The 19,691-nt window shown below is 38.4% G+C and overlaps 1 protein-coding gene across 2 annotated transcripts in view; it reads right to left on the bottom strand.

Moving 5' to 3' along the window:
• Nucleotides 1-19,691, bottom strand: part of LOC112153355 (A disintegrin and metalloproteinase with thrombospondin motifs 2) — a 125,250-nt gene that overhangs the window by 49,378 nt on the left and 56,181 nt on the right. For both annotated transcript variants that reach the window (XM_024283521.2, XM_024283522.2), the window contains exon 3: nt 13,551-13,728. In XM_024283521.2, the coding sequence (XP_024139289.1) occupies nt 13,551-13,728 (178 nt within the window). The remainder of the gene's footprint in view (nt 1-13,550; nt 13,729-19,691) is intronic.

The following is a 19,691-nucleotide window of genomic DNA, read 5'->3' as shown; positions in this document are numbered from 1 at the left end:
TCTGGTTTTACTTGAGGGAAGTTTCTTTTTTTTTTATCTTATATGAACCACTAAATCTATGTGATGCAGGGTACAAGCCAGTAGCGACTGTATAAGATCAGTTTGCCTCAACATCTAAAAAAAAATGATGATTTTGAGTTCTAGTGGCCACATAAATTGGTAAAAGAAATATAATTTGTTTGTCAAATGCTGATGTGTCAGCTGTGTTGGAGGAAAGCCCCCTGGCTGCAGGTGGTGGCAAACATGGCGAAGCACTTCCTGTGCTTGGAGCTGCTGCTGATTGGGAGCTCTAATTACACTGATGGTAATTTAGCAAACAAAAAAACTGCAGGGGTGATCAAACAATAAAAAATAGCATAAACATGAATTAAAGAAGTGTAGAAACAAAGCCTAAATATCTAAAATATATGTTTAAAAATGATGAGATTTGTAAATTAACTGAGGACACTGAGCAGAAAAGAACTGAGCATTACAGCTCTACCACAGACTGCTCTGTGTGGCAGATCATTCCTCCGACACATGTAAGTTCATCTTTCCCACAATAAAAGTTTATTCGAATGAGAGCTTAAAAAGATTCCAAGGACAACAGAGAAACTTCCAGTGACATTAAATGTTGTTTGTACATTTTTTCTTCATTTTCAAAAACAAGTTGATCATGTTAAATTTGTCTGGATTATGCCCTCAGATCTGGTCAAATAAGTTAATATATTTGTGTTTCTGTTGTTATGCACATGAAATAGGAATATCAGGATGCAAAAGTGGTAAAAACTTAAAGCTGAGTGTGTAAGCTCTTCAACTGGTCCATCTAGGCAGGCATAATGAAATGGGATTTTACCAGCTTAACACAATAATTTGTTTTTTTTTTCCTGAAAATATCACAAATTCAATAATTTTTTGGAAAATTCAGAAACATTTCTATTAGAAAAAGGAGATCTCAAGAGATGCAGCAATTAGGTAGGATTTTAACACAGCGGTGTGTGCAGTTGGAAGTTTGTGCACAAATATGTGCGTATGTAAACCGTGGCTGCTTCCGTGACCTTTCACACCCATCTGTCGTTGACTGGCGCAGCTCGGCCCTGCTGGCGTCTCAATCAGCTGGCAAAACACAGCACACACAACACTTTCTCCCCAGCTCTGTGGCAAACACACACACACACGGACGCGTGTTGACGGGTTAGCTGTGCGCCACAACAAGCATGTGATGGTCACAGAAAAACACACAGTGTCCCCACAGTGTTCCCTGATTAACGAGATGGTTTGTTCTCTTCCTCAGGCATGAGCCAATCAGCCTCGAGGACACAAATCTCTCCCAACTGGCGGTGCTGAAGGCCACCGGTCACTATTTATTGGCAATCTCAGCCCTAACTACCCAGACAGGGAGAGCCACACGATTTCCACAGGCAGACATCACCACCGCGTCTGGCTCTGAGTGTGTTTTTCATGTGCTGAGCAGGAAATGTGATGGCAGGCAGATAATAAATTACACCCCGCAAACATAATGAAATAACACACAAAAAGAAGTACAACATACACCCAGGGATCTCCTCCTTTTAAGATAAGACTGTGTGGGTGTGGCTTTATTGCTAAAAATCTTAAGTATCTTAAAATCCACCAGAACTCAAAAATGAACTCTTTTTAACTTCTGGATAAATGAGTTGGATATGTTCTCTGATCAGCTGATAATCCATGTCTTTCCGTTTTGAAGGATTTTGTTTAACACATTTACAGATAATTACAGATAATCCTAATCCCTTAAATATTATCTCTACAGAACTCAAAACAAGTATGATTAAGGATTTCTAAAAGATTAATTTCTGGCTGCATTTTTGAGTTTTGCCCATGGAAGTATATTTGCTTTTTGTTGGTGCTTCATTTGTTTTTCGAGTTTACTTTTTAAATAAAAAACATTTTTCAGGAAAAAATATTTTTTTTACTGTCTTTTATCTTAATATGCCAGTAAACATCTAATTTTGTACATCATGTTCAATTACAGCTCTTTAAACCAAGTGTTAGGACATTCCTGCTTTGCCTACTACTTACCTGATTCAGGTGTTTTTCACCAGTAGGAACAAGCATGAGGTAGACATCCCTGGCTAAGTGGGTCCAGTTTGGAAAAAAAAGTAAAAAAAGAACACAAGTTTTTTTTTTCTTTTTTTTTTTTAAGGGACTATTTGACATATCAAAAGTAATTATAGGGCCAAGCAACTAAAAATAAAAAATAAAATATGCCTTTGGCTGTTAAGTTGACACATTTACAAATGTGAGGGATCAATTGTTAAATAAATAAAAATTGCTTCTTTGTGCATCAACAGAACTTAACTATATCTGCTATGTTTCTAAGTTTATGTAACATTGACAGGTTGAGATGACAGCAGGAACATGTGACTGTTAAGCTATGCTCACACTGCGAAGGCAGTGTAAAGGTAAAGCTTGAATGCAGATTCAAGTGACCACTTCCACCCCACCCTGTTATATCTTTTTTGGGGTCACGGGGTCGCCGGAACCTGTCCCAGCTACTGTTGGAGGAAGGCAGAGTACATCCTGGTCAGGTTGCCAATATGTTGCAGGGCCCACAATCACTCCCACATGCACACTTAAGGACACTTTAAAGTCATCAGCTGACCTGTGAGGCAGGTTTTTGGACTGTGAGAGGAAGCCAGAGATTCAAACCAGGGCCTTCTCACTGTGAGGCAAAAGCGCCAACCACTGCGCCACGGCATTGCCCGCGACCACTTCCAATGATAATTTATATAAACGTGAATTTTGGCTTCCGCATTTAAAATGCAAGTTTATTACAACCATTTTACATACAATACATGCGGTCATTGGACGCGTGTTGAAAGTAAAACCAGGTCGACCAATCAGGATCTCGGGTTTGGTAGTGACATATGGATGACATAAGTCACGGAAGTGCTAACCCTCTGAAAATTGATCATGGAGGAAAAATGAATCGTTGCAGTTTGTGTCCAGTCGGAATTATATGACTTTCATATTTCAACTGTGAAAGCTCTATTTGCACCGCTTTGACATCTTTCACCAAACCACCTCCACCTGTGGCAGAAGAAGCCCCTCCCTGCTTGTCCAGTGTGAACCCTTATAACACCCTTATAATGTCTGGTGGGCTGTTTTGGGTTGGAATTCTTTCTCTAAGAACCCACTTTTGTAAAAGTAGATGAAAAACAAACTATCCCAAATGTATCTTAGCCCAATTTAATACAATATGTTAATTTAGTTTTGATCAGAATGTTTCAATTCTTTGAAAAACTTGTATTTTTGTTCCACCTCCACATAATAAAAAAGGCAAACTTATGGAGTCCAAACAGGCACGATAGTACTCTCCAGAGAAAGAGTATGGAGACAGGAAGAAGGGAGATGAAGAAAAGAATGCAGGCAGCAGAAAAGAAAAGTTAGCTACAGTGTATGGGAGGAGAATGAAGAGAAAACACACACACAGATGATCGCAAGCCAGGAAACCGGGGTTTAACAGCTTGATCAGAAATCTCCCAGAGTTATGAACAGCGAAAGCCTGGAGAAAGAGAGGGATCACAGAGCTAATATTGGTTATATGCCAAAGAAGAGAACTAAGTTTTCTCTGGCATCAGCATATCTGTTACAGAGGACCATCTATCTCCCTCTCGTTGCTACAGGATGACACATATGGCAGCAGGGGAAGAATCTGCACATAAGCTCTCCAGTGAAGGCCTGCCAGCACTCTCTGTAATTGTCTCAGCGTGATTGTGACCACAGCTGCAAAGACACATTGCAAGTGCCTAATTCTTCCAATTTTTAGTTTCAACTAACTGTTCAAACCTGAGGCTCAATTAGGTCTCAGCCATCAAACTCAGCGAGGGAAACTCCTTTGCAGCCCTTCAAAGGCACCTTGATCAGGATTTGTTTTCATTTCAGAGCAACTGATTTTCTTATGTATTCAAGTTCGACCACCAGGTTTAACAGAAACTAATCAAAATAGCTTAAAAACTCTGAACAGGTGAAGCTTTTTATGTTCTGCAAATGGTATTTTCCTCATTCCTTCACTGAATTGCACTATTTCTCTGCTTCACTAAACAGACATTTTCCCTACATTTGATCAGAATCTCACCCTAATGCAACAACACAGATCCGCCAGTTTAAAGGGAATTAAATGATTCCAACTGGAACCCTTTACCAAAATAGATTTTCTGTATAAATCTCCAGAAAAAAAGCACCTCAATGCGTCATCCGTTCTTAACCCGCGCCGTTTTTCAGAGCCGTGAACATACGTGCCTCGGTCCTGTGTTACCGCCTTTGTTGAATAAAGAGGCACAGAGCTGTGTTTTATTAAATTAAAGTCCCGAGAGGGCACAGCAGCAAATTTACTGCAGCCTAACGAACTCCTACCGCCACACATCACTCCACTAATCAGACAGCGGCAATGAGGCGCACACTCGCACACTAACGGTGGAGCGCTGACGTGCAACTGGGGAGCAGAACATTTCAAAATCATATCATGTTGTTTGATTATTGAACAAAAGTTGGTTTGTCTGTGAAGTGGAGCCTCATCAGCTTCAATTGACTTTTAGAAAAACCCGACTATTGTGTTAAAATGACAAGTTTTACTTCATATTATTCACTTTCAGTCTTACTGACTTAAAGACAATATGAATGGATGGATGAGGAGGTTTGTCTAGCTTGTTAGATGATATTTCATAAAATATGTCATTTTCTGTATGTATGTAGCAAACTGTATTTAGAATCTAGCAGGGCAAGGAGCTTCTTCATCACACCTACAGACTTTTTCCAGGTGAATTTTTCATGTTCTCCTGATCCACGACGATTCAAATAAAGAAATACAATTACAATTTTATTCTTAATATACCGTATGTCCTCCATCATGAGGAAAATGCCACAAGAAAACATTTAAAAACACAATTTTTCTTCATAATGGGTCTTTAACTCAGAGTTCAAAAATAAGTTTTTGTTGCAGAAGCACCTCGTTGAAGCTTATTTAGCATTGGCTGTCTCTGCTGCACTTCTCTGAGGAGTGCCAGATTTAACACAGAATGCACGCGCATGTGTGTGTGTGAGAGTGTGTTTATGTGTCGAGTGTGTTTGCAGCATTGTGACAGTAGTGGGAGGATGGAAGTCACACGCCATCTCATCTTCCTTGAGCTTCTGTCCCTTAGGTTGGATGATTGCATAACTGATCTGAAGACAGAACACCGGCCACCTTCGGGGGTGTGGAGGGTGTGTGGGGGGGTGCTACATAACTGATAACCAATGTAAGTTTCACACTAAACCGTTCACACACAGAGAAAGCAAATGTTTTGACATAATTCATCACGTCTGGATAACTGTTTTTAAATCAGCACGCCCACAATATTATGAAAGAAGCATTGCATTGCTTTCTAACAGCTACTATTGTGTTGTGTATTTTAAATGTGTTAATTACATATGAAAAATGTCATTACAACACTAGTCCCATTCTATTTTGCCAGACAACCACTATGATGTGCTAAAGTTATCGGATCTACTCTGAACATCTTTCAATCTATTTTTAAAGAGTTCCAACTGGTCTTTTAACTATGAATAAGCAATTTTAAGCCAAAATAATATATATATATATATATATATATAAAATGTGTCGTTTTCTAGAACATAGGTGATGTATCACAGTGGAATGAAGAAGGGAGCATGCCATAGTAGCTTTAACGTCACAACTACAAGCTTCTTCCAATGGGATTTTTTCATCTGCACCTGATTCACAGCAAATTGCATTGAGAAATACTAAGAAATGCAAATTTTAGCTTAATTTTCTTTATATATGTTCATCATAAAAAAGAAAATGGCCAGAAATACATGTTAAAAACACCAAAAGATGGTTTCCATTGGAGTGCACAAAAGTCAACTAAATTTATTTGAGCATAAGTTTTAGTTTGAGGTGAATCATACAGACATATGCTATGATAACTATTTCTATGCTTCAATTTTATCCATTTACGTTTTCCTCACCATCTTACCGGTGGCTACCTGTTGTGCACAAATTGTAGGAGAGACACTCGAGCACTCTAAGAAACGTTTTTCCCCTAATCTTTGCAGGGGGTGTTCTCTTCCCGTTAAGTAAAAAATATAATTGGATTTAAGTCAAATGATGTAAAGCAGAAGTGCTGTCTGCCTTCCTGAATTAAAGGCTCATTTCTGACATTTCTGACAGGTTTTTAGACTCAGGAGTTTTTGATCACAAACTTGCTTACATTTCCTGCAATTGGAATCTATGTTTTCAGAGAAAAGTGTTGACATTTTATTTCAAACCAAACTTTTTGCTTTCTAAACTCTGGGAATTGAAGAAAAGCGTTTTTTTTTCCTAATAAGCAATAAAGACTATATCCCACTCCAACCATATTTTGATCTATTCTAAAAGTTTTTGCTGTGGTCTTTTAATTACGATTATGCTCTTTTTAAGCAAAAAAGAAACCGGGTTTGGCAAACTATGGCCTGGGGGCTATATGTTTTTATATGATTTTGTTTTCCCTAAAATACTGGTGTCTACTCATAGATGGTGCACTACAAGTTAATTGATGTTTGTTGAAGTGCAGAAAGTTATTCTGAATTCACGTGGTATTGTATATTTTTGTTGTTTTTCTAATGTTTACAGGAGTTTTACAAGACAGACAGTAATTTTTCGACACCACATGAACGCAGCATTTCTAAGTTAGAGTTTTTCCTTGATGGAAATCAACCTATTTGTGCAATTTACACTAAAATTAGAACAAAAGCAGTTTTGAAATAAAAATTCCAAAATGTTCTGTTTCTGAATATATATATGATTTAATCAAAGTAAAAACATGTTTTCACCCAGTTTCCATTTTATTTTTTTCTCTTATGTGGATTATCAAAACTGCTCCTGGTTTGGCACTTCTGTGAAGTTTTAGAACCCTATGTGGTCCACCCGGGATCTAGATTGAGACATAGTTTCTGCAAGAGTTTAATAGAAACGAGCCTCTGAGTTGTGCGTGACAATTAAGCCTGTCCTCATTTCCCATGATCCCTTTTGTTTACACTCTCTCCCACTAGCTTACAGCTCCTCACAATGGCAAACTAATTTTACCGGCGCAGCAAAACTGGCGAGGAATACTGGAGCTAACCAGCTGTACAGTTTTGAGCCAGATGCCAAACGAAGACATGAGTGGATTCAGTCGTCTGCAAAGTGGATATATCAGAATGGCGCAGAGATTTATTTTCTATCTCACAACCACATTCTTTTCAAATGAAATTTTTTTTCGCCCTTGATTTTCAAAAATTAAAGAAATACTCAGAAATGCAGTTCTAATGTTAATTTCTTTAGATATGTCCCCAATCATGAGGAAAATGCTACGAGAACACAGAAAGCATGATTTTTATTGGAGTGGGTTTTTAAAAATGTCATGGTAAAGGAATGGGAATTTTTCAATATTTTCTGAAAATGCATCAAAATACAACAGAGAGGGGCTCAATGTGGTTTTTAAAAGGATTGAAACATCAAGAGTCAGGCTCTGGAAATATGAAAGTCATATTGGAGGCAGCACAAAGGTGCTAATCTTGTCAGAGCACCATGATCACCATGATTATAGTGACACCCTCTCAATCATCTTGGCTGTAATAACACAACACTCCTTCATCCTTTAGGGCTTTCCTTTTACTTCAACTCCTCCTGCTCTGTCCACGCACACACGTACGCAGATATGTGGGTCAGCATGGAGTCGGTGGCAGCAGATTGGAGAGTAGGGCGGCGACATTGTGTTATTTTCCCTGCGGACCTGTTCAGTTAAAGGCAGGTCTGCGGCGTGCTGACTGACAGCTCAATGGAAGGCCTGCTGAGCTTTTACTAGCAGGTGAGGATTCCCACAAGCCGAAAGGGGGGACATGCGCAGACGGACATGCACCTGAACACCGGCAGACGCACTAACGCTGTCGAGTCAGCTGTGAGTTAAACACACAAGGCATAAAAGCCTTTTTGACACACAGGGAAACACACACACGTGTATGCTGAGAGCTCCACAGTAATAAAACAGTCGCGCTCTCCAGGGATGGAGCTAGTGGCCACAAAGAGGGAGAGCGGAAGCAGCTGGCTGCTGAAATACTTCCCCTCCAAACACTGTAATTTCCTCCCAAAGGCACACCTGGGCTGTTCTCACATATGTGTTTGTGCATTTTATGAATCTGTACAGTGCAAAAATGTGAACCCCCCCCCCAGTTTCAGCTTGTTCTCTCGTTCTTGTGTTTGTGTGTTTATGCAGAAACGCACGCAGATTATTCACAGAGGATCCCCAGAGCACAGCGCAACACCCTAATACTTACACAGAATTACAAGTCATTTTATCATGAAACGCACGCTGTTGCACAACGCCAGCTGCAGTAAGATTGCTGCCTTGATATGATCTCATCAGACAAGTGGACAAAATATTTCTGTGCACCTTTTCAGTTAAAGGAAAACAAGAAAAATCCAACACAAAAACAGCAACCCAATCCTCTTGATAGACAGAAATAAAAGCCATGACAAAGGGCAAAAAAGATATTTGATCAAATCTGGTAAAACACAATACAAGTAAAGCAGAAAGAGATGTTTTCTTGTGGATGCAGAGCCTGTCATTTACAGAAGACATCTTTAATTGTGCAATAGAAGTGCATCCAAAAGCTTAAAACATGATAAAGCAGTTTTAGTTGAAAACACATGTAAAACTCAGATTCTGCTGCAAAGAACTTCATCACCAGAAGATGATCTAAGTTTACCATAAATTAACTTGACTAAGAGGCACAATGAAACGTTTCTGTTACTGTGATAGGAAATCAACACTGCGTGTTAAATCGTCTGATAAAAAGTTGAGATTTTCTAGGTGAACATTTGAGGTCTATTTCCAGACTATTGCCTCAGGTTGTGAGTTTTTTTATGTGTTTTAGTACGCTGTAAAAAACAAACAAACTGTAAAATACTGACAGTTAACCGGAATCCTGAAAAATAAAATGTCAATTGAATTAACAGGTAACTTCTTTAATGTCATAAATGTTAAAAATCAGTAATTTTTACATATTTTTTCTGTGTAAAATACATAATTACTCAGTTAAAAAACTGTCCACTGTATTTTAAACTGCCAAAGACATGTCAATGTCCTAATTTACATTTTAAAAGTAACTGCATGTAAAATTTAAGCCTTTTTGTTATAGATTTTATAATATTATTTAATAAAAACTGAAAAATACTCTAAGACATATACATTAAAGCACTATTAAAAATGCATTTATTACTGTAACATTGCTTAAAATAACACCTTTTTTTAAGTGAACTTCAGGCAACCACAGCTGCCTGTGTTTTATTGTAAAAAAATATTTATTTTTTTTACGGTGTAGCTAGTTACTACATGAACATTTCATTTTGTTGAACTATTATCTTTTGATAACAAGAGTTAGATTTTTTTGATTTGGTCTACAGAGTTAAATACACTTTGTTTAAATCTTTTTTCAGGCATAAAGATAATTCTTTAAAGTGTACGAACAAACTTTTTTTAATCCATGTTGATTGAGTGATAATTGTTAAAGGTTGTAAATATGTCATGAGAAAACAGTTTATGGAAAAACTGTTGGTTTGTCACGACTCAGTAGCTGAAAAAAAGTTAAACTGCAAAGTTGATGCATGTTAAGTTTTAGTCATAACTGCCCTTATGGGTGGACACGGGTTGTCTGTGGGCAAAAAAAAATGTCAAAACTGTATGGCAGCCGGGGGGGCACAGAAAATCAAGGTGTGAGTGAAAATATTCATGCACAGTTTTTACAGGCATGGTACGGGCGACAGGTCAAGGAGCTAAAGGGACAAAACGGGTTTGACCTCTTCTCTCTCTCAGGTTTGTTCCCTAACCCCCATCACCCCCACCCCCTTACGCACATGCAAACACACATGTACAGTATGTTGAAGTGTGCTTGGGTAAGACACTGAATCCCACACTTCCTGATAGCCTGCTTACCACCTTGTAAGGCAGTTCTGCTGCCATTGGAGAATGATTTTAGACTTGTGTTAATGGGGTGTGATTTTGAGAGTGCTTTGTTCTTTATACAGCTAAGTAAACGCCACGCTCCATTTATGATACTATGCATGAGTTGCAGAGGTTGGAAGATGCTAAAATGCAGTGACTTTTTAACGCTGGCCTTTCAATGACCTCGTCTGACTTCCTGTTGGCTGGGTTTAATCGTATTGTTTTGGAATGTAGCATAAAACCAAAATGACAAAATAACTATATGAAACAAGAGCTTGAATTAGACTAAGACAACCTAGCACGATGGAAAACAATCAGAAAATAGAAAGAAAACGAATGCTAGAAGCTTAGATGTTGTATAGCGGTCTTGGTGCTACGCCCTGTTACTTCCCCAGCAACTAATTGCAGTCTTTTTGACCAAACTATTGTGGAACTTTCACGGTGCACAAACAATACGCATCTGAAAAGGATCGACGCAAACAAGCGGGTTGCCAACCACGGCACATTTTTGTGTGCTAGCCTGTCTACAAAAGGGAGCTCAACACAACCAAACCAGCAACCAGAAACCCAAATGGGTATTTATGCCACAGAAGCTATGAAAGGCTGGCTGATGTCTGCGTGCCATGGACATGTGTAAATTCGGAAGCACGTGCACACAGGAACTGAAACAGGAAACTCCACTTTCAGTGTCTGGAAGAAGATGTGTGGAAGGAAATATGATTAAGTGACCTTATTAACCTCATCTAAACAGACAGATTATTAAATAAATAGCATTAGCTGGACAGGAGAACGTCGTCTAAAAGCACAAATAAATAGTGATTAAAGGAAACTTTGTGGAAGGCAGATGAAATGTCTGACCTCCTGCCCTGGTAAAAAGAATGGCAATCTGTCATTTTCAATCAGTGCAGCGATTAATTGACAAATATGCCGCATTAATAATACAGCTTGCTCTCCATTTTAGACATCGATTCACACTTTCTCGGCGAATGGTGTAAGAAACCAATCAATCCAGCTCCTTTCTTCCTCAGCTCCTGCATTACATCGCTAAATATAGCTTCTGTCTTTAGCCACAGAATGAGTCCTGTGTTTAATAAAGGACTGCAAATTCAACAAGTCGAATATGGAAGATCTCTGAATTTAAAAACATGCACTTTATGAGCTTAATGCACCAACGAGGAGACTTAAATCAAAAGATAGGAGAAAATGGGAAATAATGAGTCAAGATCATTTAAAGCTGTATCCTCTGAGTGAGAGGGTGTTCTGCCCTTCAGGCACCCTTTTTTATGCAGGTTATCTTAAGACTTTTATTTTGAAATCACCGCTCTTGTTTTGGAAAACAAAACAAAACAAAAAAAAGTGAAACAAGAGAGAGATCTGTGCTTCAAATGCTACCGGGAGCAGCACATGCCTGCTTTTCTTGTCTGTCTGTCTGTCTGTTTAGCCTTGAAAATCCCAGCACTCAGAGCCAGACGACCACAGAACTCATGCCCACGCCATCCATGCGCACGCACACACAAACACACAAAATGGCCTGTTCTTTTCCTACGCTATTGATCTGCACCCCACTCTTCATTAGAAGGAAGGATTCAAAGGCAGCAAGGAGCAGCGAGATGCATTGAGTGTGTGCGTCTTTGTGTCTGTGCAAAAGCAGCATGTTTGTGTTCAGAAAGTGGAAATGCCTGATCAAGGAAGTTGTGTAAGCTCTGTGGGTTTACATGGTGTATAAGCGCGCTTCCGTTACCTTTTTTTTTTTTCTTCACATGTGCTCACGCTGCATAGTCACTGTGTCTGGGTGAGGATGTACTGCCAGGTATCAGTAACAGTGGGAGCAGTACTCTGTTACTCTAATGCAGTCTGTGCACACCGGGTGTTCCTATGGAAACTCTCCGTATATTATTAGACATTCTCAAGTCAACTGCTCAGAATAGGAAGGCACAGATCCCATCTATTGCACTGCATTTATTATTAAGAGTTTCAATCCGTGCCAGTGATGAGGTCTGCTTAGGGCTTCACATGAGCTTGACCGACACTCTTTAAAAACACTGAACTCCTGGTTTTTCTAAAGCTCCAAAGTAAATTAATGCAAAGTGGATGTTACGGCTGTGGTCGTATTTGGTTTTGTCTTTTCTGTTTGTTTTTTTTAAACAGACACAGTTTTCTATTTACCAGATCCTCCAACGATAATCACATTTTTGGTGTTTTTAACATGTTCTTGTGGCAATTTGATAATGGATTCAAGTCATTGTGAATCAGGAGCAGATAAAATAGGGGTGGAAAAAGCCTGTAGTGACAACTAGATACATGTACGTCTTTAATTTACTCACCTGAGCTTGCATCTGGATCAAAACTGTTTGGTATGGATGATGGGAAATGAGGGAAGGCTTACACCACATCCGCCTATACAACTCTGAGGCAAATTTCTGGTGAACACCTGCTGCTCTGCTGAAATAATGTCCAAGATGGTAACTTTAAAAAAAATGTTTTGTCTTAAAAAAGACAAAAAAACTGGGAATGCTTTTTAAATACGATAACAGGAGCAGGATTTCACACCAAACAAATATCAAAGCCAATTTGATGTCTGTCACCTTACTCCCCGACGCCAAGTTTTTATCTCTACAGTTTAGCTACTTGTTTGAAAAGATACTGTTTGTTCTATTTTTTATTATTCACCTCCTTGAGCTGCTTTTCTCCTTCATAATGTGCTGGAATTACGTTGATCGCGTTAAGAATTAAATGACATTGAATCAAAGAACACAAACACTGGAGCTCTGACAATAAAGCGTTAACGCAATATAAAGTCAGCTTTTAATCTTATCAGTTGTGGTCATAAGTCACTTATCTCCGTTATTCAGTCACATTACATTCTCTTGCAAAATGTTAAATTAATTGGAGACTGATATACATGCAAAATTGAACTTAAATGATTAAAAAACTATCTTAGGAATAAAGAACAAATCAGAGCAAATGAAAATGCAAGTGACGTACAACCAAAATGTTGTATAGTTTGAGTTGTCTACATTTTATTTCCAGTTAAACTAAAGTTGTTTTCTTTCTAAACTTTTTTTTTTCAAATTAATTATTTTCATGATTTTTCCTTTTTTACTAAAACTGTAGGAAAAATGAAGCTGATACCGATGACTCGGAGTGCCAGATGTCGATTTTTAATGTGACTGTAGGAGTGTGTTATTCTGCTGGAAATGCTGTGGGTGTGAACTAACTATGTTAGTCTCCATATTTCTCCATATGTCGCATCATTTTTTTATACTGTAAATTAGTGCAATGACACAGGGATGCATTTGAAAAAACGTGCAGTTGTGAGATATTCTTGACATCAGTTGCATTCTGAAGTTTAATTAAACAGAAGGTGGTCAAGGATGGGATGCTATATAATACTTTAATTCAATGAGAAAAAAGAGGAAAATGTTGACTTAAGTGGAAATTCTTTTCAAGGTTATGCTTTTTTTTTGCATAAATAAAGTGTGTCAAAGTGTCCACATGTGACGGATCAATGAGGGATGGAGGCTTCAAAGAAGGATGTATCGAGCTGCGGGACAGGAGCCGCACACCAACCTCTGGAGTGGAGGCCCTCCGCTGCTTTGCTGATGGGTGATTTCTTCACAGCTGAGGAGCGATAGACGACGTGCACCCGGCCGCCTCCTCCTTCTTCCTCCTCTTTTTCTATCACCCCATCCCCCCTCTCCAGCGGCTCGATAAAAAACTCCTCTTGCTCTGTCCTGATCACGCCAGCCTGAAAGAAAAATATTAATTGGACGGCATAAATATGCATAAGTGAACTTTGACATCGGTATAACAAGGGTTTGTCCCTCACATGTCATGTGCTCATCCCTACGGTGGCCCTGAAGTGCAAATAAATCAATCATCGTAAAAACATATCAAAGATCACAACAATTAAAAAAGGAAAAAAATAAATCAACATAACGAAACACAATAAGAAACAGGAAAACGAAGGGACATCCCTGGGTGAGTTTTGACGTTTGAGGTTTTCAAATGTATCTTCAATCTCTGCAAACTTAAAACTTTTATGATTAGTTTGGAGTATATCCAGTTTCACTTATTGATTAATAAGTTTTGATTAAAATGATGGACAAATATCATCATCGAGTCAGCAACGTCCCATAGTACCAACCTTTTCTGGTTTATGTATGTTGTGTTAATATGTTTTTGCGTTTAGTGATTATTTGCACTTCAGGGCCATCGTAGTTCCCTCTTGCAGAAAACACACAAAAATAGTCCCCTATTGTGTGTATTTTTTTTCTTTTTCTTTCCTTTTTTGTGGTTTGGGGACAGGCTGGGTGAAACCAAAAGAAGTCAAATCAATGACCCCCCCCACCACCACCACCAGGTCCCTGAGGCTTCACAGAGTGACACCTGGCATCTAAAATAGCCGACGCACGATCAGGAGATGAGATTGTCCCACTCCAACCCTCAGCTAACACATCCTGTCAGGTAATTTCCCATGTCCGCCTTTGACACTCACTTTCACAACACACATTAGCAGTGCACAGATGCAAACTCACAGGAAGTGCGTTCGACAGGAGGGAGGCAGGCAGAGATGGAAAGAAGTAAAGGAGTGAGAATACAGAACAAATGTGCAAAAAAAGAGGAGTTACACACATATACATGGGGAAAACAAGCACTGGGAAATTTGCCCGTCACTCTCTCTTATTCCATCTGTCTGTTTAAGACAACTGGTAATTACCAAGGCAACACACTGCTGTAGAGGAAAGCCATGAGGGAGATCGCACAAAGGATTGAGAGGCAGATAGGAAAGAAATAAGAGTAATATATTAAAAAAGTGAAGATATGGACACATTCAGCATTTGCTCTTCTCTTTCTACCATAGCTGTGAATAGCAAAGGGGAAACGGAACAAATCCAAGCAATTAAAGCAAGATGAAGACAGAAATTAGCTGCAAGTATAAACGAATAGTAAAGTTACATTTTTTTAGAATTCGAAGTAAAACAACTTCAAACTTTCATGTCTTTGTTTTCCCTTTCGTGTTGTTTGCAGTGCTTTTCTTGCATTTTGCAATATATTGATGTACAGTTAAACTTCTTAGTGTTTTATGTATATTTGCATGCATCCAAAGTCATTTGTCACTTTCTTATATGGTCACCTGGTTCTATGGACCAATGGCGTTTTAAGGTCGCACTCATACTGCTTATAGACGCACACACAAGCTTAAATACAACAAAAGCACAAGCATTGTTTCTAAAAAGTTTGAATTTATTAATTGTTTCAGGCATGGCCAATTGCAACATAATTCATACCACATAACATCACATAGATAAATATATGTTACATTCAGATTCAGAGAGTATACATCTTTGTACCTCTTTGATATTCCTTATTTTTCATTAAATAAACTAAACAGTCAAAATTAAAATCAGAATATCACCTTAAAGACCAACTCTAATAAAAATTATGATTTTTTAAACATTTTTTATGCATTTTTTTCGTGATGGAGGACCTGTAAAAAGAAAATAAATCTTAAGACTGCATTTCTGACTGTTCCTTTATTTAAATTGATGGAAATCAAGAGCAGAGGAAAAAATGAAGTTGGAAAAAGCTTGCAGCTATGATGTAGAAACTTCTGTCTGCAGGGCACACGCTCCCTGCTCGGATCAATTCTGATTAGGGCTGAGAACATTAACGCACGCGATGAATCAAACAAGAATTAATGCTTTAATATTTATTAACACTAGTTAATCGAAGAAACAGCATTTCACTTTAACTTGGCGCTTCAGCCTTCCATGTTGGGTATTATTCCGCTTATCCCATGGTCGCTTACAAAAGAAATAAATATCCAATCGGTTTTTAGTACTTTATTCTTGCATTTTTTTTGGTTTAGATCACTTTTTCACAAAAAGCGGATTATTTGATCCATGGTCAAACAAATAGATTTTACCCGGTAAAACATTGTGATTAATCGTTATTAATCACAACACAAAAGTGTGATTAATCCGATTTTTTTGTAATCGATTTTAGCACTATTAAAAATAATTGTTCTAAATGTCGCGTTTCGTGTGTGATTTCATATAGTGATTATTCACAGATAATAAGTGGTCGGCAAATACTGAGACTAAGAAAAAAGTTATAGCGATTAATCGCCATTCATTTTTTCCAGCTTTGCGATTAATTCGTTTTTTTTTTTCTTCAAAAAACTAATTCTGATACATCCACATGCAGACAAATAGGTCCATATATGTGTTTGTTTTCCTCGTCTGAACTACAATTTGACTAAAAACCAAGTCTGGTTAGCTCTAATATTACTCGACAGTAATGTTAGGTTGGGGCTGTGATGGGCTAATTGGAGGTAAACAGATGGATGAGGGTAATGGTCCCGCCCACAACTCAGAGGTGAATTGTGTATGAACTACTGCCTCTCTGCAGAAATTATGTCCTGGAAAATGACACAGCTTTTTTATTTTGGCTAAAATCATAATTCAAAAGCCACTGGAAATGATTTTACAATAGATCAAAAGATAATCAGATTGAGTCTTTAAAGAAAAGGCGTTGAAGGCAGTGTTATGAAGGTTCATTGTTTTTATCATCTCCTCCCCTCTCTCCTCTTTCCTCCCTGTTTTGATGCTTCGGTCCACGGGGGATCTCAGCAAGCCCCTGACCTCTCCTCCCACCTCCTCCTTTTTTGTCCTTTTTTTCTCCATCTTTCCTTCCTTTCTCATCCCACTACATTTGAGAGCCATCGTAAGGAATTACGATTGGATCTGACAGATCTTCAATGATGCATGCATTCCACTTCCAGCATATCAAGCAGTGGGGAGAGGAGAGCAGTGTTAAAGAAAAAAAAAGATGACATGTGGGACAGGGAGACAGGGCTGGATCGATCAGATCAAGCATAATGGGGATGGAGGCTTAGAGACAGGGGAACTATGAGGAAGCAAAAGAACCGTTCCTTAAAAAAATCCTGATGTCAAAAAGGTATTTAAGCACCTGTACATATTTGTAGTGTAAAAAAAGCCCATTGTTTTCAGTCTCTTCTGAAGCAGGAAGAGCAAAGTACTAGTCAGGGGAATTACAGGGAGGCATATCCAAACACCATGTCCAGAGCAAGGGCAATACATTTGAATCATCAGTGTTACACCACCAGACTTCACTGCTGAATAGAGTGATTTAAAGGTTGGTTAAAACCCAAATATGCTCAAGCAAAAAACAAGCAAAATCTCCCAATTTTGATGCAAAATAATGACCTGATAAAGGTGCAGCTATGCAAGATGAAAACCAAATAAATGTATACAAATTTTTGTTCAGCGCAATGCATTGTGGTTTATATTCACCAATCCAGAGAACACTGATGTATGCTAGTTCTTTTAAATTGTAGATTTTAATGTGCCTTACATAGTGCACAAAGTAGTGAAGGAACTTGAACAAAGCCTACAGTATATCATTTGTCCATGTCCTAATTTATGTCAGTGACGTTTTTGTTTAGAGTAAATTTTACACTATAAAGCACACCGGTGCACTATCAACAAACTGAACTATTAAGCACAACAAAAGAGATAAGTATGTCAGTCAAACTTTATTAAATGCATTAAGGCAGTGTAGATTATAAGCCACACTGTCATTTACAGAAATAATACATGAAATAAAATAAAATAATAATAGGGCTTTTAAGTTGGTCTTATAAAGTGGAAAATACACATTACTGACATATAGTTTGTTTAAAAAGCCAATGCACAAGTTAGAAAAGGCTGATTTAGCACTAAATTAGTCTTTAGCATTAGTTTACACTTTGAAATTATTTGTCCTCTCAGGAGGAAATATTTAGATCAGAGTTAAAATGAGTTGAAAAAAGGATGATTTCAATCTTAACCCAAGTTATTTCATAGATGCATCTGTTTTTTTATGAAATACAATTTTGACTGATAATTAGAGACCTTAATGTCAACGTTTGACAAATTTAACAAAGCTATTGTTGGTGGGCTTTAAAAAAACACGTGGGTTTAGGAAAACCAATTTCAGACATACATCAGACTTAATTTACCTCATGCTCTCTAGTAAGAAATTAAACGTCGTAATTTTGTCAAAATCTGTCCAAAAAAAAAGAAAAACCTCATCATCAAACAATAAAAAAAGTCTCACTTTAGGTTACAAGTTCAACATGTTTTTCTTATTTGTATTGTTTTCGTGGTGCTGACACTGACCCCACCCTTTCCTTTTGAGACCAAAGGCTTATCCATGTGCTCCAAATCTGGATTTTAACACAGAGTTTCCAGTTACAACTGGAGGATTCTCTGTCTGAAACCACACTGGGCTCTATTTGAAGGAGTAACTCGAGTCCGGCATGAATTCCAGAGGGGCATGTGAAGCAGATGAGTAGCCCAGGAGCAGAGTCGGTGTGGGTCAGCGGATGTTGCGGTCAGGATCAAAGTCACACCCAGTCAGGGCCCTTCAGTTCAAGTCTAGCCCAGGCGGTGTCTATGTGCGTGTTTGGTCTGCTATCACTGTGTGTTGCTGTGTGTTTGTTCTGATTTGTAACCCCACGTCTGCTGGATAACTTCACTCACAGTGGTGCACACACATCGGCAGGCAGCCGTGGCAGGGCAAGCACAGTAACACAAACACACATCCGCACCAAAATAAAGCTCTGATAGTGAGTCACTCATTCAGCGTAACCCTCCATTCATTCATCCCCTGAGTCATAACAGAATGAGCCTTGTTCAGCAGTGAGCCTGATTTGTCACACTTCAGGGATACGGAGAGGCAGATTAAGAGCACATGTTACTGTAAATATCAATGATGTTCTATTTTACCCGCATTAATCTGACGCTATCAACACTTTTGTGATCAGAAAATCACAGATTTGTTTGATCCTTGCTGGAATTTACAGACCATTTCCAAAAAGGGACCCTCAGAAAGCCTCTTTTCTGCTGCATTACTCATTGAAAGATGAAGCAGAATTTAAACCTGGAAGATTAGGACAGCACCACGTAAATCCAATTTTTTGCTCTGAGTTAAAAAGAGATATGATTATCTGATTGTACCAATTAAGGGTGTAAGATGGGAATGAGAGGACTAAATCTAGTAAAGTAAACAACATTAAAGACCCAGTACCAACAAGAAAATGCTGAAAGTGTAGTTTTCTAGATGCATGGTTCTCAACAAACATTGTTAGCTTTTGTCCATTAAAAACTTTAATTTCTTCAATTGTCTCCTACTTTCCTTGTTTCTGGTACGATCGATGATTTCTTGTAACTGTTCTGACAGACTTAACCAGGAACTACACACATATTTTTGATGTGGAGTTTTAATCAACACACAAGAATTTATTTTTGTTTTCTTTGAAACAGACCGTTAGTTGAACTTCCAACACAATTGTGGCACGACATTTCATTTTATCTCTGTCACTTTCAAAAGATGATTTTTTTATTATTATTTTTTTTTGTGGAATGGTAAGCATTGATGATAAGATCTGGTGTCCAGATGACACTGAAACATAGGCCAAAATATATTGTACACCAAAAAATAGTTCTTAAACTCTGGGAAAAAGTCAGAGTCCAACATTTCTTTTATCCATTAATTCGTCTTCTTGGCCGCTTTGTCCCTTTTGGGGTCGCGGGGGTGCCGGAGCCTAACCCGGCTACTGATGGTCAAAGGCGGGGTACACCCTGGACAGGTCGCCAGTCTTTCGCAGGGCCTTAATCACACACCCTTCACACTCACTTTCAC

The sequence above is a fragment of the Oryzias melastigma genome, linkage group LG10, assembly GCF_002922805.2.
Source record: "Oryzias melastigma strain HK-1 linkage group LG10, ASM292280v2, whole genome shotgun sequence".
Taxonomy (NCBI): Eukaryota; Metazoa; Chordata; class Actinopteri; order Beloniformes; family Adrianichthyidae; genus Oryzias; species Oryzias melastigma.
The sequence above is the reverse complement of the archived record's forward strand: the minus strand, read 5'-3'. Positions and strand labels throughout refer to the sequence as shown.